Below are 24,906 nucleotides of genomic sequence, written 5' to 3' on the forward strand. Positions count from 1 at the left end.
CTCTCCCTATTTCCACATCTCATCAGAGGAGAAATAAAGAACATAATTCAGTTCTCATACAAAAATATAAATAAGGTGGTGGAGAAGTCCTTGCACCAGAAATTGAGAGCATGCAAATAGCTGAAATCACTCAGCTGAGTGTTGCTCAATAACTCCTGGAAGCTGCTCAGCACATGAGAATCAGGGCAGAATTTGTATATTTGTTTCAGACCTGGTTCTGCAATACTAAATTAAATGAATCATCTCAACTTATGCAGAATTACCTGCAAATCAAGAGGGCTAATTACACAAAAATCACTCAGGGTGGGAGGAGCTGCAGTGAGGCCACATTCACTCCAGACAATTGAAAAAGCTCTTTCCGCAATGCACATCCCATATCTATGATTAAGCTAATTGCTGACAGGAAGGCAAGTGTTTATTGAATGTGATGTCTCAGAAGCAACATTTGGCTCAAGAAATCCCTTCATTTGAGGAGCCTGGAAGGGATATCAGGGAAAAACAGGAGTTCATAAGCAGTTTCTACAAGCAACCACCAGAGGTGAGATAATGCCAAAGTGGTTAGTCCAGTGCCTGACTGTCACAGATTCCATCCCACACATGAGAAACTGCATTCTAGTCAGAAAAGAGTATTCTCATATTTCTATATCATAAACTTTAACATTTACACTTACCATTTTTTTCCTGCTACAGTGGACCAGCAAGATGCAACTGATGAGAATCTTTATGTTGTCAACATAGATAGTGCAGACTTTATGAGATTGCTTTATGCCATTTAGCAGTTTAGCTTTGCTATGCTTTTTAGATTTAAAGAAATACACTGATTCTTTGTACTAAAAGGCAAAAAAACATTCCTTGTTCAAATTATTCAACTATGGTTAGTCCGCTTTAATTATTGCATATAAAAGTGTTTTATTCTTTTCTTCAATCAGACTGGCAGAGCATTCAACTAGAACAGTCTCAATAAAAACTAATTAAAAGCTCCTGTGAGTTTGAGCATGGGATCTGGTAAACTCAGTAACAAATAAAACATAATTCTAAACATTCATGTTTACAAAAAAATAATTACAAAATCTGAAAAATAAGTTAATAAAGTAAAATAGTTATCTACTGTTCAGATATAAAATCGCAGCAACTTAATTTACATATCACTATAGCAGACATGACAAAATTGTGAATAATGCTATCCACTGTCATAAGTGGTACTTCGAGATTTCCAACAGAAAAGTTATATTTTAATTTTCTGTTCAAATACAGCCAAAAGTAAGAGGCAAAGCCAGCCTAATAGTAATCCAAGATTCTGTAGGAGAAACATCAACCAGGGTCGCCGTGTCTGAATATGAGTCATTTCAGGAAGCTAAAAAAAGAATAAGACACAGAATGAGAGCCAGATAAATTCATCTGTGGGAAAAAAAAGTTATGGGAAAACAAGGCAAACTTCATTAAAAAAAAAACTTTCAAAATGCTGAGCTTCTGACTATAGTTATTAATGTGTAGCATTTTCTGTACATTCTGACAAAAAGTGATCTTGACAGTGAAATATTTCAATTAGTCAAATTCTACCCACTTTTGTTCTTTTACTAGCACTGACAAGAATTATAAACAAGATTCTGAAATTTTTTAACTTCTCAGTAGTTTGTAGTAATTTTATACAGATGTGTGCAAGGAAGTACTTATTTAGTAAAATTAGTGATTTCCTTTTGTGGGAATAAACTAGTTGGAGTATTTTTGGTTCATTACTATATATAGGGTCAGTCATGCTTTTTCTGAAATAACTGGCAACACTCCTATTTACTTGGGCTTTAGTAAATGTACAAGTTGAAAACAGGACTTTTAAAAATGCTTGAAAAAAATCATGTTTAGTATTTTTCTCTGTCAGTTTTACATCAAGTAATGGAGCAACACTTGTTTATAATCGTAATAAAAGCTACTTGCATTGACCTTCACTCTACACAGTGTATTTTATCAAAGGTTTAAACTAAATATGTGTCTAAACAGAGCTTGCAAAAATGATGCCTCAGGCTCAAATTCTCTTAATATTTTTGCTTTATGCAGGGGAAACACTGATGACTGCTAATACTGTCACATCAACTCTGGAAATAAATACAGAGCAATAATCTAGTGCTGACCTCTGGTTTTGGTTGTGTATTTTTTCTGTGCTTGAATAAAACTACTGAGTTCCTCTGCACTTTGGAGCCTCTTTGCAGTAGCTGTAACAGCAGCAGCCACTGGGAGACAGTGGAGTGGTGCTGACCAAGGAGGTTAATGGGAGTGTTTGCTATGCTTGTCCTTCCCTCTGTCAGACAGGGGTCTCTGGGGCTGCTTCTCCTGCATTCTTCTTCCTTTGGAAGTTGGCATAGGCCCAAAACAAAACTGTAATGAAAAATCTGCCTCCGCTGTAAAGTTTTGCCTGAAAATAACAAGGAAACCCAAATGCCCTGGATCTTCATTACAACCAGGCAGTGGTTTAAATTACGGTACAGAAACTTATGTAGTTATATTTGATCAGTGTTTAAAGATAATCAGAAACTTTTAATCAAAAGCAAGTGTAAACACCTCAAAGTCCTGATGTAAATCAAAATCTTAACTGACAGTTTTAAGTGCTCAGAGCCCACAGGGGTTTTTGTGTATATAGGTAAAAACTATTAATTAAGAGCTAGCCTGCATCCAGGGGTCCAGTCCAGATGTTTAGTCTTTCTTATTTATCCTCATAATCGGTCTGTTTTGTCCTCTTTTCCACTGCCTGAGTGAACAAGTTCTCCAAACGGGAAAATTTTCTCCTCCCGCTGCAAAATCCAGTATTTTCATTGCTGTCAGTGAGAATTTATTTATTGCTCTCAGTGACAATTTAGGAGCTACGCAGATGCACAGTAGGTTCCTAAGAGAATTTTCAAAAGGAGTTCTTAGCAAGTAGTACCTTTTCCATGTCCAGTGCTGATGTCTGCTCCCTCTACCTAACCTTTGTGCATGTTATCAATACAAACCATTTCTATAGCCATACCTAGTGTGACATCCCTGCTTATCTGCTAAAATAAAATGGTTGCTGTCACAATATCAGCTGTGGTTACCCAACTCTCTCTGAACAACAAAGTGTGTGGTACAGCAGAGAGAATCTTGTTGTTTAAGAAGCATAGGCCTATTCAACTGGCAGATGCAAACCACTTCACAAATAGTTAAGGGAACACAGCACCACACCCAAGCTGTCGAAGCTATCACACTTGCTAATGCTTCAAGTCTGTCAGAGGCAAAAGAGGTACTGCTTTATTCCACTCCAGGTCATGTTATCATGAGCACACAAAAGATAAGAAGAAACGGGAAGCAGCATGCTGAAAGAGGGCATGAGAGGCTCTCAGGCTTGTACTGGCTAAAAAAGAGTTCTACCAAGCTGGGCACAGGTGGCATGGCTGCTACACTGCAACAGTCCAATAAATCAGTTTAAAAACTACTCCCTTATCTTCAAAATTGAAAAAATTTTCAAAATTACATTTGAAAACATTTTCAAAAAATCATTTTCAAAGAGTAAACTTCAGTTTTGCCCAATTTCTTGGTGAAAAATGATGAACGTAAGTGATTTTATCTTTTGTCCCTTATTCAGTTTCTGAAATTGTTAGTCTATACAGCTTGCCAATGGAGTTATGATGCAATTTGTAGAAACAAAAAACCTTTAGTTACCCACAGAAGTAGTTTTGTGGTACTTTGTCTTTGGTTGCAGTCTCACTGTGTTTTTCTGTCAACAAACCTCCACTCACACCCCTCAATGTTCCTCAATGCAGAAACCAGTGATGCTGTTCAGTTTTATTTAACTGCTGCTCTCACAAGCACATGAATATGTGAAATCCCATAAAACAAGTACTGAAAATTGTAGTCAAGCTTTGTGTACTATTAAGTGTTTGTACACCACTGGCAGGAGTACTGATGATTGCTGTTTGTAGATGAGAGTGCAGCAGAGAATAGAACCTATTTCTGTGCAGAAAGTTGAAAAATACATAAAGAATGACTCATTTTCTCTTGAGATGTACTATACTAACATGCAAAAATTTTCAGATTATAGATGCTTGCAGCACTACATAAATAATTTTTAAAATAAAATAATCCTTGTGATATTTGACACTGACAAACAGGTCAGCCTCCTGATGGCAGCTCTTTTGACAAAATGCAGAGAAAGGCTGATGGGAGTCCTATAAATAAAAGGGATTGAGAGAAATAAGATCCTCCCCTCTCTCTCCCTTCTTTCTCCCCTTCACATCAAGAGGAAGATTATGATGACAAACTGAGAATAAGGGAAAATACGTCCCTGTCTCTGCTTGGAACTATATTTTCTCTTGGGAGTTACAGCTGGCACATTGCTTTGAAGACTCAGGGAAAAACATGGTATTTTTCTAAGAGCTTGTGGATCCCTGATGGATACCAATCCTACACTGAAGGAAAAATATGTGTACATCATTCTTAGACCCATTAGTAAAACCATGCCTACACAGCTGGTAGGCAGCCTCACTTCCAAATGTCTCTGTCAGAACAAGCTGCAACTTGGTACACAGCGTTCTTGTCTGTTATTTACCACCTCAGTCAGGACTGTTGACACATCCACAATCCCTCGGCAGTTCCCTATTAAGCTCTTAGGTGCACTTTATGTTCATTTTACTTTACTTACAATAGCAAAAATAGACAAAAATACTACCAAGGTCTAAGATCAATTACTGCAGAGTAGAATTAAGTTGAATTTTAAATGGGTTATAATACTGGAATGGCATATCAGGTTTAAAGTATGATGCCTGAACCTGGTATAGAGCATCTCAGGCACGAAGTGGTAATGAACACAAGGGGTGGTAATGAACACAAGAGAGAGACAGACAGCTTGGGAAAAAACAAAGTAATAATTTATGAAGAGACTTTTTTTTTCCTCCCTCTTGATTTACTCACTCAAAACATTCCATCTTTGTGGAAGAGCTTGCAAGAAACTTTACATCAACACATGATGTGTAAAGAGCCCTGTGACAAAGCTGAGCAGGCATTTATGTTCTGCATTCCTACAAGTGTAACACTTACCCATCTCTTCAATAAATTATGTGGCCTGAGGAATCTGCATGAGCTATGATTCCTCCACATTTTGCTCAGTCCTTAGACCTTCCTCCTACCTCCTATCTTCACACTTTATTTTTCTATAGAGAGATCATTGCTATTGAACTGGGAGTATAAAAAATACTGGGCAAATATAAAAAAATTTAGGTTATCTGAAGGCTTTTTAATTGCTTAAGAGCTCATTGAAACGTCCCTAGGACAGAAACGAAATGTTCAGGACAAGTATCTTACATTTGAGTTCTGAAACAGCAAATTTGCATTGAAACAACAGGTGAAAAATATATAAAGAAAAAGGGCAGAAAAAGAAAAAATTAACCAAGTTTTTCATGATCTTAAAAACGCCTGAAGGTTCAAATATATAATTTTCACTAATTAACTAAAAATACATTGCTTAAAAGTCTTTAAAGTATTTTTTTAAAAAGACTCTGAAAGTCCATTATGCCTTTCTCTTATCTTAGTCCCTTAATGGCCTTTTTTTCCCCTTTTCATTATAATGACACCTAGCATGAGAGTGACACAAAACAAAACCAGATTACTGTTTTAAGCACTCTGCACACACAGGGCAGACAACATGCTCTTCCCAACAAGCAGCCTATGAACTCTTTTTCTCTCCACATTCATCCCCCTGCATTTGTCTGACCCTCATCTATGATATGGCTATGCTGTAAGGAAAATATAAAAATAGACTGAAGTTCTCACCATTTCTGCTAAAGATAAATACAAGAACATTCCAGCTGTAATAGTAAAGATCCAGTTTTGAATGGATGGGTCAGTCGATAGAGAAAGGCCAATATAAAGTCCTAAGAATGCTGTTAGTGCACTTATAAAATTCATCAAAATTGCAATCTTCGTGGGGAGCCCTGTACTTAGCAGCACAGCAAAATCTCCTGCATAGAGAAAAAGAGAACATTTATTATTTAACTGATAAATGTATTTTTAAGGGTCTTGGTAATAAAATATGAAGGAAAATAATTAGGATATGCACAAAGATAGTGAATGATGGAGGGCTGCCTTTAGAATTCTGTAGAGTTAGTTATAAACTTGTCCAGTGTGAAAGAAAAATCTCAAAACAAAAAAAAAGTCATATTGACTTGTACTTGTTTAGCTGCTCCTAAAGATAGCATACAGTATTGAGGAGGGCTTTCTGTTAGTTCTCTATGTTCTGTGACATTTCCAACTTGGATACATGCAAAAATGAAGTCACATGGTTTCCCAGAGTTTCTAAATCTTTCTCCACTGGGGACTTGCCAGTTCAAATCATGTGGGTATATTTGCAGCATGGTCTTTGAGTGTTTTACAGGTGCTGCAAGTCAGAGTAATCTATGCTGGTCTGATCCCATTTTGAGTTTAATTCCACTGATTTCAGTCCTAATCAATTGGAGCAAGTTGTACATCACAATCTCATCACAGATTTTTCTTCTAAAATAAAAGATTTCATAACAGGCCCACAGTAGAAGATTCGAAAAACTTTGTTTCATGAGTGTAAAAAGGCCACTTTGACACTCAGGCACTACTGCCCCGGAATTAAGAAGGTGTCTTTGGAGGTAACTGTCAGGTACTTAAATTTTCTTTGCTATGCAAACAAGAGTTACCAGTTTTACAGCAGTCCTCCATCCCACCTTTTTGTTTGGAGGAATTTTCTACATAGCACATGAAATCTTCAGTCACTTAATGACAGAAATGAGAACCTGCAGTTCTCATCTCAAACTTCCCAGTTTATAAACATTTGTCAACACAGTGCCAGGAGCAGCTTCAGCCATGCTGGAAGTTTTACCACAGAAAGTCAATCAAGGGCAATATTCAACAGAACAATCTTCCCATCCCGTCCACTAGTAAAATAGGTCGTACACCTTTTATTATCTTATTGTTCTTGATTAGCAGCAGGAATGAAGGTAGCAAGAGGAATACTTGCTTAAATAGCTCTGCTGCATATTGAAACTCTTGGATAGGCCACTGTGTCAGGCATGGCCATTATGCACACATGGCTCTTGCTTACAGTTTATTATTTTTTGTGTCTGTACACATAAGAATAACAGGTTACTCCTGACCTGATGTCATTTGCATTTGGAGAAGGCGAGATGGGAAGGCATCCAGTAATGAGTGCAGAAGCCTCCTCTGGTTTTTGTGAAGGGCAAAGAAAGTATCAGTCTCACATAGTAATGTTATAATTCATGATGCTAATAACAAGAATTCTCACAAATGTCATACAGGAAAGAACTTTTTGGGAAACTTGGAAATGCAAAGCCAATCAGGAAAAATACACACATATATTTCTTACCCATTTCATGAGGAATTTCATGGCATAAAATAGCAACAGTCGTTGTCACACCTGTTTCTGTTGAGGATGAGAATGCTGCTCCTATTACCAAGCCATCAGCAAAATTGTGAAGACTGTCACCCACCAGAACCATTATTGCTAGCAAGCTGATTTTCTTACCTTGGAAAACAAAGAGATAAAAAGCCCAGTTTTAACCCAAACAGATACTGCCACTTTTGTTATATTACAAATGATTTGGAGTTTTTCGTGACTTTGCATATAACATTACAAAAAGTCATGATAATCAGAGGGAAATAGTGTTTATCTGCTTTGTCCTTGTTATTACATGTCCGTCAATACATTTGAAACAAAAAAAGAAGGTTCCAGAACAATTCAAAATGAGATGCAGATACCAGGAAATAACTTCCTTATTCTTACTAGGTCAACTATTAGACAAAAAATTTGGTTTGAGTCCAGTCTCATGATGCATCCTAAGGGTTTCTATTATATTTCTTTATTTATATCTTTCTTTATAACAATTTATTCTCTATATTCTTTCTTTACTTGATGAAATTCACACAAGTTTTGCTAGATGTTATGTGGAGTTCTTCCACAGTTGCTCACGAATTGTACAGCTATGGTGAAGATAAATATTTGGTCTCACACAGCTGATTGTTTTAATCCTGTGAAGCTTACTACTATTGAGTAATATTTGCAGGGTCTAGTTTTCTTATGCAGTTGTGTTACAGTGAAAGATAGAAATGAAAGACAACAAGCCTAAGAGTATCACTTATAGTAGAGGGTTACAGTATGCTTATATCCAATATTTGTTCCAATCAATTAATGGCTGTTATGCCCACAGTACTCCTATCTGGAGCACCACTCCTGGGTGTAGATGGCTGTTTGTCTTTCCCATACTGTTCTGTGACCTTGTTTACTGTGAAACAGTGTACTGGGTGTTCATGGCATCATGTCACTTGACATGAGTGGAAAGGTGCCACTAGTGATGCAAGTACTGAGATCAAGCTAGGGAATTAGGGGCAGTCTCTCTGCCCAGCCTGTAACAGCTGGGTGGAATGCTGAACAGATTCACAGGGAGGGAGTATATCTCTTCAAGAAGCAACAAGGCTCCATATAAGTTCAATGTCTAAACTTAGCAACACATAATTAGCTACCCCATCCTGTACTTTGTTTCATTCATTTTATCCACAATCTTACAAGCAGCTGCGTAATGTCTGTCAAGAAACTCATCCAGCTTCCCTCTCTCTACACAGAATGGACAGAACACTTTGAAAAGGGTTGGTTTCAGGCCTGAAGGAGCAGGGTCATGATTTGGGCCCTAAATATGTATTTTTCTGACTTTTGGTAACCTCACATCGACATAGTATGCCAGACTAAGGAGCAAACATGAAGCTGCACAGACCTGTCTGAATACAGTTATTATAAGGTTTCACTCCAGTAATGTTTCTCAGAGATGAACATTTTATAGTGATGGGGGAGATGTTTTTCTTACAGAAACTGGCTAGAACTGAAGCCTTCAGACTATTATGAAAAACACACAGAGCACATAAAAGCCTAACAACCGTATTCAGAAAATCCTCCCTAGTTGCCTGGGAGCTCTGTGGGTTCAGAAAAATTGGCAGGGCTTGTTAGATTTTGCTGCCAGCTTACAGAGCCGGACGTGGATGTCCCCAGTTTGCACTGCTCTTTCTAAACACTATGGGCAGTTTATAACCAATAGCACAGAGCATGAATTACATAGAAATAATAGATTGCTGCGTTACATTAAGTTTGTGATTTGTAATAAGCACTGGCAAGGGTGAAATCATGGCCTGCCCTGAGGTCTTATTGGTCTGTTTTGTTCAAGTATCTGACTGTTGGAGAAGATATACCATGATTACTGGGACTCATTCCAGTGTATTGTAGCATAGCACAGGGATCAGGTTAACATGGAGCAATTACAGATTTAAGTTTTGTGAACTTACTTGACAGAAAGTTAAGAAGATGCATGTATAAATAAATATGAATGTTTATCTTACTTTACTTTCAGCATATTTTAAAGCAGCTTTGTTACTGGCAATTATCTCGCTGCATTATATTCCAACACGAACTCTGAGTACTAACTTATTACCTTAACTATTTCTACAAAGCCTCTTCTTCTCCAAAAATCTTACTTTTTCTCTGCTTAAAGAGGGGATTAGAACTCATAGCAATTCCTATTCTATAATTTTCATAAAACTAATGGGTACAGGACCTCAACATATACTACACTTTTTAAGTTTAGAATAAGATTTTGAAGCAAACATTTATCCATAAATAGATCTTTTCCCAATGTTTCCATGACCAACACAGAAAAAACAGTTTTAGTAAATATAAAGTGTCACTAAGTATACCAAATATAAAATGCTAGTTTGGTCTTCTCTGATCTTGATACAAAAAGTATGGATAAATGAGGCCAGTCAGATATCTTTTTCTTTCATCTCCCTGACTATCCAAGGTGATTGTCCTTTTGCAGTCCTACTTGACAGGCATTTACAGTGAAGCTTTGCAGTTCTGGAGTTGTCAGGCTTCTCTCTTAGACCTGCAGATTCCGTTCAGTTTCGTGGAAGAAACATCTAGCTCAGTATCAAGGTACCCAAGTATGTTTATGCACTTAGCTATTTAAAAGAACTGTAATGAAACAAACTTTTGTAATTATGTATTCCCAGAAAAACCCCCAAATAACCTCCGCCCCCTTCCCTACTAAGGTTTCACTTATGGAGATAAGACCCAGGTATGAGAAAAAATTAAACTAAACAAAGATTACTGAGAAACTATCCTAAATTGTTGAGTTAGTTGGAACAAGTAACATTGAGATCACTAGAAATTTTTTGGTGCTTAGCAGGTAATGATGATTGAACTGAACAGAAATATCTAGAGATGAAGTATGTAGTCACGCTCAAACTTGCACTGGATTGTGTACTACTGGAGAGGTGAGAGTGAAGAAATGAAAATCCAGATTTCTAATGCTTCAGAAATAGAAATGAAGTCCACAAGAACAGAAGAGAACATTAAAAACCTGGAAGAAGATAATTATATATTTAAATAACTCAAACTGATGACCTGAGATCTGACATCACAAAAGAAAGGGGAGGTAATTATAGTAAATAAACTGATTTCAATTAAAATATTATTCCCTCAGTTGAATAACTGCAACTCTACTGAATTCACCAAGGTCACAAAGTACAGTTAAAGGCAAAATTTGGTTTATACTCTATTTTGCTATTTTTAGTAACTAAGTAGCAAAAAATCACAGAAGACAGGAATTATCTGAAGTTCTCAGAAGCAAACAGATCATTCTAAAACTGAGAGCCATCATGAAGCTGTAATTCCATACCTGTAATTAATCATTACTGGTTTAAAGAGTCTACTGCTTTATTGTGTAAGAAAAGAAGGACATAGAATTATACTAGCGTAGGGAGCCAACAAAACAAATGTTTCACCACCTTCAGAAATAAAAGCCTGAGGTAAGTTTAAAATTATAAAAATATGTTTTGTATTAATTTTTGACTATTTCCCTTTAAGCAAAGGCTTTAGAAAAATAGATTGCAACAGTGAGACAGCAAATACTAAAGCAAGGACAGTGTAAGATTAATGAACTTCACAATTACAGGGTTGGCAGCTGAGAAGGTCTTTAAGCAGAGATTAAATTATGTATCCAGGCGCCATGAGATGTGGTGATGTAGCACAAAGCAAACACAGAGCTAAGCCAGCTGCACACTTTCAATTCCATCTTAGAAAATATATTTGAAGGATTTTCCTGTCTTGTCTAGTGTTTTTATTGATACTAACTTTTTTTGCTGATCACCTTGCTCTCTGGAGGAACTTCAGCAGGTTCAGAATCTTCTGGGCTTCTCTAGTTAAAAGCAAAGATAATGCATCAGTGTTATGGGGCTCTTCCAGCTGCTGCCATAAATACAGGAAAATATCAACTAAGTTCAAGCTATTTGAATTAAAGATAGTCAATTGTTATTTGCACAGATATCATTAGAATAATTTACTGGCCACTGGCAGTGTGATTGGTAATGCAGAAACACATAAAAAAGAAATACACCTTGCCAAGAGAGGGTTAAGTCTAATTCAGGTAGGAAGAAAGACTTTCATAGGCATTGTTGTAGCCCAAGAAAACCACACTTCTGCTTGAATACACAAAAAATCTGAGCCAAATGCAAGACTAAAAGGGACATTATAATTAAAATTGCATGTTTTGATTTTGTCATGACTGGATGACTGTGTTTTCTTAGAGATTGTGTCCATAGGATTTCCAAGGAAAAATAGGTAGTCTCTTTGGCACTCATGTTCTTCACAGTTTCTTTGTGAAAACACAAGACTAAAAAAAGATGATCATCAGTAGGTTTCACGCCCTTTCAAAATATAGGGGGGTTTTCTTCAGGGTGGTGCAGTCTCCAGTGTCTTGTGTCTTGCTTTTAGCAAGGGCTTCTTCTCGGCACCAGGCAACACTGGTAGGGTATGGCAGCACTTGAGTACGCCCCATGGTGAAATTTACCCTCATTGCAAGTGAAGAAAGAAACAGTGTCTGCTTCCTTATCCTAGAGAGATAAGTTGATGTATCAGCCCTAACGTTTAATTAATAGATATTGCAACTGTTGGGAGAGAAGGGAGAACATGAATAATCTCTCACTGCCCCTACCTCCCTGGGGCTTTGCTTTCTGATTGGAGAAATTATTAGAAACTCATGTGAGGGAGAGATAAGCCAAAAGACTTGTTTTCTTGAAACTAGAAAGACTGAATTTTATTTGCTGGCGGTTTTTTTTCCCAAAAAAGTGTGTTAAATGTATTGTGGCAGCCAGTGGAGTCAACAACAGCTCAAGAGCACTGTGTCAGGGACAGCAGCCACCACTCCAAAAATTGTACCAGAGATGTGCTCTGGCTACAAAATAGAATATGTTTATTGGCTGGTATTAGCTTGGTTGTGATGAAGGATATGTACTGTAGATGCATGAGGAAAGAAGGAAAAATAATTGTTTTTCATATTCTACATTATAAAGGAAAAATAAATGTCTCTAATTCCCATGATTGCAGCCAGTCATATGAATTCCAGTAATAGTTCCAGTTTGCCTATAATATTTATTCACATGTCACTTCTTTGAACTCTGAGTCAAAAACTGCAAGACTAATTACTGACCTGAAGGATTTATAAGTTTTTCTTAGTCAACCAGTGTTTGTCTTAGCATTACTCACATGATTCTGCAAAATTGGCTACTCTTGTACAAACCAGCTCAGCCAGGGTAATTCATGTGATCTATATAGAACTTTGGGAGGATTTTGCAGCTGAGGGGAACGACATGATCATTTTTTATCATAAACAGGAAGCTAAGACGTGTCTCAAATAAATAGTAAACCTGCTTCACTCCTCTGTTTGCTCTGTTTTCAATTGAGAGTTTCCCAACTGTGTTTTGGAGATTAGCGGTGACTCGTGAGGCTCTTGCCCATCACAACTACATTAGTAAAATGGAGTTCACCTATGCATCCAGATACTGGATATAGACTGAAGAGATTTGTTGAAAGAAAGAGAAATCAGGTTAAAAGTTATGACTCAATTTAATTTGCAAAGATTTATCTGTCTGGATAATATCCACAGACCAGTATAAAAGTGTGTAACTTCGTATAGGCAAGCACCATTCCCAGATATCCACAGTGTTTGCGTTACTCTTCACATCTAAGGAAGAATGCCCAAGAACTGCCCAGGATTTAATCTTTTCACTAATTATGCACTTAACTCTCACTGCAGAAAATTCTGAAGCTTTTCCTATGGGAGACTCTGTCTTTACATATGGTCAATGTTTAAAAAGAAGGGAGGAGGAAAATCTTCAAGAATTTTATCAATAAAATGTATAACAATACAGGAAGTGTATTGTTATATCAATCTGATACACACTTAAGAAGAGTTATTGTAAAATCTGTTCTTGATATCTCTATGAAAGCTCATTATAAGCTTCAAAATTTAGAGATTCTTGACAATCATGTCAAGTAATAACAAATCAATAAAGACTGAAAAATAATACTGATTTATTACATTAATTTTTTTCATTTATTTTGAGGAACAGAGAAAGAAGAATATAAATTCAGGGAAGTATGTCATATTGGTAACCTACCAACTGTATGGTTGAAGTAGATTTGCCTCTGCCTGAATGTTCATTTAATTCAGACTCCACTGGAAGATCATGGGTATGTCCCCAGTGCCCATTAACTAAAGAAAGGCCCTGCTGAATGAAGATGCTTTGCAATTAGTTCTGAAACCCAATGAACACAGGTGTAGCATTTCTCAGTCTTTTGTGAAAATTTAGCATTTTTAAGAATAATCTTTTTCCAAACAAAATCTATTGAAAAAGATCACTGGCTGGCAGCAACAGTTCCTAATGCTTATTTTGTTAAAAAACCCTGGAAACTGAATCAGATAAATCAGTGACAACCACAATGGTTTGATAAAACTAAATTTATTTTTAAAATCAAACTAAAATTGAAAGGTGACATAGATTTAAAAATTAACTCAGAGAATTCATCTAGTTCTCAGTAGAAAAAGTTTAAAAACTTGTGGGATGATGATAAAAGCTTTCTCTCAAGCAAGTAACAAAAAGGACTCCTTTTTACTAAGTAAATAAAATATCACCATCATCAAAATATTTTCCTTCTATTAATCTCACATTATATTCCTATGGCTGAATCAAAGGTAGTGGGAATAGGGAGTCATTTCTGCATATCTAAATCAGGCCAGTCTTCACACTCTCTGCAGAACAGAACCAGCAAAGGTTTAGCCTTCTTAAGTGACATTAAGATTGTCTCTCATGCTTAATGAGCTGTCACATTTTTTGTTACATTATATCCTTGTGCATAATCCTATTTTCAGGCTCCAGCCACAGTAAAATAAAGTATTAGAATTACTGTAAGCATGGCCGTGAGCAAGGTGATATTATCAATATAAAATTGAGTCCTATTGACTGCAGCCCACATATTAGATTTTCAAATCATTGGGATAGGGATCAAAAACAATCTGAAAATTTTAAGACATCATTCTTGAAAATATCTTATGCTTGCATCTATCTTTCTATTACATCTTTCTCCTCTTCAGAGCCTAGAGCAAACAACTGTCATTGCTGTTTCATATGGATACACACTTTTCACCTGCTCCAGTGCGAGTCATGAATGCAGGCTTAGAGAACACATTCGATTAACTGTTCCCTTCCTGAGTTATAAATATATGGAACACATTCATGAAGCAATCACAATCCACAGAGCAAAGCAAAATAGAAACTGAAGGTCAATCTGGTAGGAGCACTTTGGAAAGCAATTATCAATGCTTCATTTAACTCACAGAAATTATAATTTCCACAATCATTTTAACATTCTGTGCACTGCAAAATCTCAAAACACAAGTGTTTTTTAACGGATGAATTGTACAAAGCTTTACCTGGTCACGAGGTGTTACCAAAAGAAAGAAACACTTTTCTATCAGGAAAAATCCATGAATTCCTCCAATTATTCCCAAAAGTTTCCAAATATATTCTTTTCCCTCATAAAAATGTTCTAAATCTTGTGCTTCATGTTTATGTAAACCAAGAGTCTAAAATAAAAGAGACAAAGTTAAAAAAAAAAATTAAATGGCAATGTTTTAATTTTTTCTAGAGCAAGCCATAATGTGTTAATTCAACTTATTCTCAGAATTTTATTTTCCCAGTTCTTTCAAAGTTAAATTGTGTCTTTTGAAACAATCAGCTGAATAAGAGAGGATGAAATGAATTATTATTATAAGCCTCTGTTACACTTCTTCATCTCTCAGTTGTGAAAGTAACAGTATTTTTAGGGACAGTTTTATGAAATTACCTTTTATATATGTGAGATATATCTTGTTTGCAATATATTGATGTTAAAATACTATTAAAATTACTTGAATCATGTTACTATATAAACTTCATATTGAAAGTAGATAAGGAGCTACTGGAGAGGGTCCAGCAGAGGCCCCAAAGATGTTTATGGGACTGGAGCACCTCTCTTGTGAGAAGAGTCTGTGGGAGCTGGGCCTGTTCAGTCTAGAGAAGAGAAGCCTGAGAGGGGATCTCATCAAGGTATATAAATATCTCAGAAGTGGGTGCCAAGAGGGTGGTGCCAGGCTCTTTTCAGTGGTGCCCAGCCACAGGATGAGCAATGGCCATAAACTAGAACACAAGAAGTTCTACCTCAATATGAAGTAGAACTTCTTAACATTGGGGGTGGCAGAGCACTGGCACAGGCTGCCCAGGGAGGTTGTGGATTCTCCATCTCTGGAGACATTCAAAAACTCCTCGATGTATTCCTCTGTGACCTGCTCTAGGTGATCCTGCCTTGGCAGTGGGTTGGACTAGATGATCTCCAGAGGCCCCTTCCAACTCTGACTGTTCTGTAATTCTGTAACTCTGTCATTCTGTGAAAATAATGAATAAATTAGTTAATGTATAATTAATGCAAAAATGCATTTCTATTGGTGGGTGTGCTTCCTTTTTTTCCCCAGTGCCACAGCACAGCAGCCCTCCTTTGCTCTAAAAGTGAGGCATCTAAAGGCTACTGGATACATCACTTGAAACTGATGAAGGAGAATACTTTCACACTTAAAAGATGTTGCTGAAAGAAATGCAATTGTGTGAGAGTGAGAATTGCCTTCCTTAAAACACTCTCCCAGTTTTGCTTCCAGAGATGTTGCATTGAGTATGAAGAAAATTTTGACGAGAATCTTAAGTGAAGCTTCTTCTATGACCACTAGAAATCTACTCATAATATATGTGTCATACCAGAGGAGCCTCTGTCAAAAACAAATGAATACACAATGGAAAATTTGGCTCTGTTTTGCATGTTATCCTGTTCTTAAAATTTAGATTATGAATTTAGGAAAAGATCACAGCACCCATTTCATTGCAGTTCTAGGCCTCAGGATTAATTAGGCTGATAGATCCTGGTTCTCTGGAACAATGTGTGGAGGGGACTGTGGATGCCTCATAAAACCTTTGAACAATTTCTGTTAAAATGTGTTACAGAATCTGCCTCATGAAAGAAATTAATACCCATCTAGCACTTGCCTTGCACAGGACTTGTGGGGTTTCTGAAAAGTTTTATTGAAAATAGGAACTTTATTTTCTTTGAATCCATTGAAGCTTTTTCCTGGTCTTAAAATCAAGAGTCAAACATGGTTAGAAGGGGAAAAGGGATTTTACCTTGGTATTTATTTTAAGGATCCTTAGGTGCACCACGTCCAGGTCATATGCATTGAAATGCACCCCGCAAAAATGCCCCCACCCCCCCCCCCCCCGAAAGATCAGGTATAACATTATAGGTTTTACTAATTAGCATATCTATCAAAGATTCCCCAATGAGAGGCTCAAGTGAGCCCCCCTCCCCAAGGAACCTTCCCCTGGATGGTTCTATCTTGGTTTACAGAATGTGTTCTGGAGAGGACCTTGGGTCTGGAGAGGACCTTGGGGTCTGGGGCACACTGATCTCTAGCTACGAAGCTTCTAAAATGTTTAGTCTCTCAGCTTGACAAACAAGTCTAAGAGTGCAGGCAAAAAACACTAAGAATAGAGAAGTTGCAAAAAAGGTATAACAGGGGTATAAAAGAAAAGGCAAAAATCTTCATGGCATCACTATCTTGTTATTATTTTTAATTTCTCTGAGCTACAGAGTGAAAATGTAATTGGAATGCTGGGGGGATTTCAGGAAAAGCTTTATTTATAAACTGATGAGCATTATCCAGGTTTAAATGAAACTTTTCTCTGTGTGTGGGCACAAACAAATGTGTCAACATTTTAAAAGCACTGAAGTGTCTATTACTTACCTGAGGAATAAGATGTAGCAATGCATCTCCAGAAAGGGTTCCAACAGCCAAACCAACAAATAGCTGTAAAATGAGTGTATAGATTTCTTGACAGGAGTTAAATAAAATGAGAGTTGTACCAAACATAGATCCAACAGTAATAAGTAAAACAGCAACAGTGCTGTAACCATATTCTGTAGGGGAAAACAAATGAAACAAAACAAGGGCACCTTTAATCATCCAGTATTTGTATTTGTGTTTGAGTATTTGTTTTGTATTTGTAATTGTTTTCAAGGGTATGTTTTAATACCTCTATATACAAGCACACAGGAGAAGTGATTCATTGTGCCGCTGTCTGATTTCAGCTGGGATTAATTTTCCTAGTACCTGGTACAGAGCAGTGTTTTGGACTCAGGATGAGAATAATGTGGATAACATACTGTTATGTTTTGGAAGTTGCTGAGTAGTGCTTGCACTGAGCCAAGGACTTTTCAGTGTCTCATGCTCTGAAATTGAGGAGCTGCACAAGAAGCTGAGGAAGGGGTGGGGGGGAAAACAGCTGGGACAGCTGACCAAACTGGCCAAAGGGATATTCCACACCACAGAACATCATGCCCAGTGTATAAACTGGGGGAGTAGGCCAGGAGGGGCTGAATGCTGCCTGGGGTGAGCTGGGCATCCGTCGGCAGGTGGTGAGCAATTGTACTGCACATCAATTGTTTATCTTGGGGTTTACTTCTCTCTCTCTCTCTTTTTTTGTAATGTTCCTTTCCAGTACTAGTCATCGTAGTAGTAGGAGATGGAGTAGCATGAATTGTATATTTTACTTTATCTCAATTATTAAACTGAACATAGCTCAAGCAATGGGTTTTACCTTTCTCCAATTTTCCTCCCCAGCCCCTGTGGGGGTAGGCAGTGGGGGAGTGTGCAAGTGGCTACTTCATATTTAGCTGCTGTCTCGGGTTAAGCCACAACAGCCACATAGATTTTTCTAGTCATGTGTGATACAGATGACAGAATTAGAAGCCCAGAAAACATTCATTTTTTCAGGCTTTACATGTAATAGTCTGGTGCTTCCAAATGTCAAACCTTAAGAGCTAAACAGACAGCGGCTATGCAAATTAGAGACACTCAGAGCAGCACAGTGAATACTGCTCTGCATTTTCTTCCTCTTTTAACGGGTTTATGCTTGAGATTCTATGTTCTCACATGCCACACCTGTGTGTATCTTTACAGTCAACACCCATTTTTAACCAAATCCTTTTCTGTAAACAAATAAAGGCCTAAAACCTCAAATGAATGTAGGGATCTAATTTAGGTTCTAAGCATGAACATTTTGGTTCAACTTGTATTTATAAATCTGCTGTGGAAATACATCCCTTCAATTAATACACCAAGACCACCAACATATTTTTCCCAGATTACTGGGATTTTTTTGAATGTTACTCTTACAATTCTTCATTTACACACTGCTCACATTTCCAACATGAAATTTTGCACAATATTAATCCTGATTAATTTGAATGGAAGTGTTAAAATGGGAGGTAAAACACTGATAAGAAACACACATAAAGGAATTAATGCCAAAATATTCAGAACTGTTACTTAATGTTTCAAACTTTAAAAGCACTGCAAATGCTCAGCACCTCATAAAATCAGACAGTTAATTTCACAGACTGCACATTCAAACACAATAGTAGATATATGTGGAAGATCAAGCCTTGGTGACTTAGCCAAAACAGCATATCCTGTCTGTAAAATAGAACTCAGAATAAAACTAATGAGCCTATGCTCACGTCACTAGGTCACACATAGGTCAAACACGGAGTCCTTTATCTGTATCAAGACAGCAGAAATATCTCTGTGGTCATGGAAACCTTCCTTTGTCAAAAAGCACAGGGAAAGGGCTGCAGAAAGGGCCTTATTAATTCCATTCTGCACTTGAGTAGTTCAGTTTTTCTCATCTCTCACCTTTATGAGATCAAATGTCATTGATTGGGCTGATGGCTTTAGACTTGGAAGAATCCCACTTAACAGTGAATTTTTCATGAACCTTGTATATGACCTGGGTAAGTTACTTTCTTTTCTTTCTTTGTCCCTTGATTCCCGATCTGAAAAATGGTCATATCTGTGTAGCACAGAAAAGATCAAAGCAGTGAAGACTGCACGGTGTTCAGGTAATGAGAGATAAGGTAAGAAAGAAGGACTGCTCCCTATTGAAGACCCATAATGATTCTTCCTATTCTGTATGTCTCTCTCCTATAACAATTCCTGGGATATCCAAGAGTGTTCTCCCATGCTTTTTAATTCTGCGATATCCACGTGTGTCCATTCATGCTTTATAATTCATGTGCTGTTCCACAAGGATCATTGGGCAGCAGGATGTGGGGAAAACTTACTAGCTCCAAAAAGACCTAGTCATCCAAAGCTGGCCATGTAGATATTAGGATAAAGGTATTGAAGACATTGATTTGTAGCCTAAAAAGTTCTCCTCTAGATGCAGGCAATTATGCTTAGGTGGCCATTCTGTTTTGGTCATTCCCAAATGACCGTATCCGCTACCAAAATTAATGTTTCTGGTGTTACACCTGCACATTTTGATTTTTAGCCACTTCCCAGATATCACTGGGTTAAAAGTAAGAAAAAAACTCCCAGAAAACACATTAGGAAGCCCTCAGGTCAGATCAGATCCAAATTTTTCTTTTATAAGGGGTACTAAGGAGAAGTGGAATCCATGGAACAGATGGGGAAGAAACTTCTGGAAGCAGAATCATGTGAGGGCTACAACTGCAAGTGGAAAAAACCTGATTATACTCTAACCCAGTTCTTGTTCCAGCTCTATCACACAAGTCCTGCTGCCCTGTTACTGTTTTTCTGGATATTTTTCTTACTACAATAGTATCCTCAAAGCTCCTCTGCTATAAAATGTCTCAAGCTGAAACACCATTAGCATTCACGCAGAACTTAGCTATATCAAGCATTTGTCACATCACGGTATGAAATGCCAGCTAATGTAACCCTGTTTCTATATGTAAGAGCAATGCAGTGATTCCAATATAAACCTGGTGCAAGTTTCAAAAAATAAGCCCTTATCCACTGATAAGGACTTGTTATTGCCTACCTGCTGGCAATATCAAGCAGTCCTCTAACAAATGAAGAAAATAAAACCTTACATATTGAAATATAATTCCAAATACTATAAAATAAAGACCATTGAATCCCCTCACTTCTCAGTATTATCTGACATATATGCTATGAAATTATAGGATGCATAAATTGAAAAGGGCATAAATCCCATTATGTTTTGGTTTATTAATAAATGAAATGTCTCTGGAAGTCCTCGCATCTCTTTATCTGAATTTAAATAATAATTTATTAATAAGAACATAACTCACTTTCCACAGTTGTTGGTGGAAGCTTTGTCTGCTTGAAGTCAGGAAGCTGACATGAACAACTTAAAAGTTGTTGAACGATAGCTGGACTGATTTGCTTGAAGTGGTCCTTAGAAATGGAGGAAGAACTGTTTTTCAAAAATATCTTCACAAGTTCATTGGCAGAGAAACAAACCTTTGTAGAAAAGTATATACAGTTACTGAACATGTTGCATATACCTGCATTTAACTTTGAGGTTAGATACAGAAACTTAGAACACAGGGCTGTCCAGCCTAGAAGAAACCTGCTATATACATACTCTTTCTTGCTTAAATTAGTTTAATTACTTCAATTACTGCATTTTTTCCCCATGTAAACTTGATACTGCTATATATTTCAGAAAGACCAGAATCTTTGGGATAAAGCAGCTCAATATCTATTGAAGCCACTTAGTGTCATAAAGATCATACAAAATAATATCTCTCAATATTTTATTGTCTTATGTGTTAAGAAAAATGTTTTAATGCTAATATGAACCATATCCTTAGCTATTCTTGTGAAACTGCACTATTTGCAGTAATAGTGCTATTAATATAAGGTACTGCCTATACCAAAGCAATACTGAGATTTGTCCTTGTACTGGATCTTCAGTATTTCTTTCCAAGATATGGAAATAAGTTACCTTTTTAAATTCATTAAATGAGGGCATGTCAGCAGACTAGATGTTACATAGTCTAAAATTGGTCGAAAGATGCTTAATAATTGTATTATTAGAGGTACTTCAGAATTCCAACTACTTTTTGTTCTTGTTTGGAGCATCTCTTTGTCAAAAGAAGCAATTTTTCATGGGACCATTTATATTTCAAAAATTTTCATGAAGAATTGGATTTTCCTCTCCGGGATGAAACTTCTAGTAAAAACATGAGCAGTTAGCATAAGAAAACTTCTAGTGGAAATTTCTGTAAACACTTTTAAACAGAAGAACTCCAGATCAAATATGTTATGTTACTTAAAGGAATAATCATTTCTTAATCTCATCTGATGAGCTGTGATTCAATATATTAAAAAAAAAAAAAAATTCATTTAAATTGGTCTGCATCTGAGACTCAAGGGATTCCTAAATATTCTTTCTCTTATTACTGAAGCTTAAGCTTCTTTTGAAGTTGTTAAGTATAATTACTTTTAAATAACCCAGTTAAAACCCAACACAATCCTGCCTTTGCTCATCCATTAGTGAAGTAAAATATGCCTTGTGGTTCAATAAGAAACTGAATTAACTGAGCACTGATATATTCTTTCTGAAAACCACATTCAAGCCTTCGGGATAATGGGTGATCTTGTCACCTGGACCTAGTGTGTTCTGCCTTCAAGCCAAAGGAGAGCATGAAGACAATTCAGAAGCTACCATATTGGAAAAGACCTTAACTTTGCCTGTTCCAAGCAGTGGTTTTGACTCTAGAACTAGGGAACACTGACATCTAGTTTTAAGTTGGAAGACTGTTTATGAGCAGCATTGCTGACCAGTCAGAGCAGGGATGATAACATTTAACACTTTCACCAAAAACTTGAGTGATGGAACAGAGTGCACCTGATGGCATTCATGGGTGAAATCCAGCTGGGATCACCAGTCAACATGCTGACAGGTGTGGCTGCTATTTAGAGGAACCTTGACAAGCCAAAGAAATGGGCTGACCAGACCTTCATGAAGATCAGCCAAGTCAAATTTATGGTGCTTCACACACAATAACCCCATGCATCAATAAGGGCCAGGGAAAACTGGCCAAAAGGAAGGTAGGTTTGCAGAAAAAGCCCTTGGGGTGGGTCCTGACAGGAAACTTGAACATGAGCCACCAGTGTGCCCTTGTGGCAACGAGCACTAACTGCACACTGGCTGCAAGAGTGGAGCCAGCAGGTACTGGAGAAAGAATACTGCCCACCACTCAGGACATGTGAGTCCACATCTGGACTATGTCCAGCTTAATAACCAGCAGTACAAGACTGGCAAATTGAGGGAAGTCCAGCAGAGGGCCACCAAGATGGCTAGGAAACAGCAGCACATGATGTGCCAGGAGAGGCTGAGGGACCTGGGTTTGTTCAGTTTGGGAAGAGAAGACTTGGTGGGTATCTTAAGTCTTCAACTGTCTCAGGTGGTTTATAGGGAAAAGATAAACAGAATCTTCTCAGAGGCATACAGCAAAAGAAAGAGAGGCAAAAGGTATCAGTTGCAGCAACAAAAGCCTCCAATTGGCTATAATAAAGAAGTCCATCAATATGAGGGCAATAAAGAACTGTTACAGGTTTCCCAAAAAAGAATGTATAATCTCTGTATTTGGAGATGTTCAGAATTCAACTGGACGTGGCTCTGTGAAACCTGACCTGACTTCTAAGTTGGCTCTTTTTTGAGAAGTAGGATAGACAAGATGGGGTCCAGGATTACTATGAACTTAAATTTTAATGTGACATTATTACCAGGAATTTTCAATGAAAAGCAAAATTTCATCTGTAAAAATAAACTGTCCACCCATACATAAAAAATAGCTGTTAAGGTCTATTTAGTAAAATGTTCTTGTAAGACTTGGGGCATGAGGACCTGCATCTTTTCCTGTTGCAAGCCCCAGCCTTATAAGCTTTTTAACATAAGGAGGCAGAGAACCATCTCCATTAGAGAAGCAAGTAGGTGTGTGCTCCTGGAGGATGATATAAAAGAAATAAGCAAATCGAATTTGCATATTTTCATGTGAAAAACTGGATGGATGGATGGATGGATGGATGGATGGATGGATGGATGGATGGATGGATGGATGGATGATTTGGGTTTCCAAAATCCAAGTTTGTTTAATGAGGGATAGTAAATTAATACATAGATATTGTGACATAGTTTAATAGAATTTAAGATTATTTATCTTATTAGATCATCTGCCACTTACTTTTTTAATATACATTTTTAAATGTAGAGACAATGATGACTTTAAAAGAAAGCAGTCACCCTTTTTCTGTGATAATGTTTCAAACAATAATTCCTATATAAAAATTAAATTACACATCTTAATGCAGTTAGCAAACACAAGCCATAAATGAGCCAATGTCTTGTATGTAGCAGAATGCATTACTAATGAAGCACAATGGCTATCATGGGTGCAGAAAACAGGAGACAAAATTAGCAACACAGCAGAGAAACACAAAATGTTTTAATTATGTCAAGGAAAAGAGGCAGAGCTAAAAAGAAGAGGAACGGGAAAAAAAAAAAAAAAAAACACTGAGAAAGTAGGAATTAATACAGAAGAGAAATTATCTTCTGTCCAGATTCTTCTTTGTGATTTTATTTTTATGTATACAGAATATTTGGTTCTCAGTTGACTCCTGAGACTCAGATAATGCCCCTGCACACTTATCTTTTGAGTTACAGTTGGTCTCAGAAGTTCAAAAAATCAAAAACTGAGCTTTAAAAATACTTCAATTGCTGGAGAACAATTTAAGTTCTTTTACAGATAGTATCACTACTGATTTCTGTCCTTCATAATGTAAAATTCATGTGAAACACATTTAAAATGACCTTAATTTAAAATTATTTTGAGACTCCATTAAGAGCCTCATCATGCTGATCAGCATGTTCCTTTTCTGTGGTCAGCTGCAAAGAAATAAACCTATAGATAGAGTATGCATTTTAAATGCAACCCAATTACACAGATAAATATCTATCAGAATAGCATTTAACCAGATGAAATTTGTCTCAGTTCCCCATCATAAAATGATCACACAGCAAAAGTCAGTTGCACATCACTCAATTCTCCTAAATGGAGAAAAAACATTGCCACTGAGTTAACATAAATGGTAAAGAACTGAAAACAATAGAAAAGTGCTCTTTGAAGTATATATTTCAAATGTATGCATCAAAATATATACCAATTATATACTTTGAAGTCTCCTTTTTTTTCTAAGGAACGATACCCAGTCTAAAGGATGGAAGTCAGTTACCATCTTGATCTTTGGTATAAACAAAATTTATTTATTTTCAAATTCTTAGGATAAGGATAAAATCACCTGCAATGAGCCAGTGTCCTTCAAAGTCCTCAGAGAGGATACAGGGGAGTAGCTAAGGCTCTGTTTTACAGATTTCATACTTTCTAAAGAAGGCTTCTGGATTCCATAGATGATTATGAAAAGAGTTTGGAAATGCCCAATCTTCAATTTACAGAAGCTTTTAAAAAGCAACTTACATAAAAACTTTAATTTACTTTGTTTTCCTTAGTACAAAACAATCCTTCTTCCACCAGGTCACTTAAGGGGTCCTGGAAACTCTGTGACATACGATCACAAGAAATCTCTAATATCTGTGTGAAAATATCAAAGCCATGTTCCC

The 24,906-nt window shown here is 36.9% G+C and overlaps 1 protein-coding gene across 1 annotated transcript in view; it reads right to left on the bottom strand.

Annotated features, from left to right (window-relative positions):
- Positions 1 to 1,225: 1,225 nt before the first annotated feature.
- The window catches only part of SLC39A12 (solute carrier family 39 member 12), a 33,681-nt gene continuing 10,000 nt past the window's right edge, over positions 1,226 to 24,906 (bottom strand). The window contains exons 5-12 of the mRNA XM_069005759.1: positions 20,570 to 20,741; positions 17,196 to 17,368; positions 14,802 to 14,954; positions 13,489 to 13,599; positions 11,165 to 11,228; positions 7,355 to 7,513; positions 5,776 to 5,963; positions 1,226 to 1,354 (exon numbers count right to left, since the gene is read on the bottom strand). Of these exons, the coding sequence (XP_068861860.1) occupies positions 1,226 to 1,354; positions 5,776 to 5,963; positions 7,355 to 7,513; positions 11,165 to 11,228; positions 13,489 to 13,599; positions 14,802 to 14,954; positions 17,196 to 17,368; positions 20,570 to 20,741 (1,149 nt within the window). The remainder of the gene's footprint in view (positions 1,355 to 5,775; positions 5,964 to 7,354; positions 7,514 to 11,164; positions 11,229 to 13,488; positions 13,600 to 14,801; positions 14,955 to 17,195; positions 17,369 to 20,569; positions 20,742 to 24,906) is intronic.

The sequence above is a fragment of the Aphelocoma coerulescens genome, chromosome 2, assembly GCF_041296385.1.
Source record: "Aphelocoma coerulescens isolate FSJ_1873_10779 chromosome 2, UR_Acoe_1.0, whole genome shotgun sequence".
In the NCBI taxonomy this organism is placed as follows: Eukaryota; Metazoa; Chordata; class Aves; order Passeriformes; family Corvidae; genus Aphelocoma; species Aphelocoma coerulescens.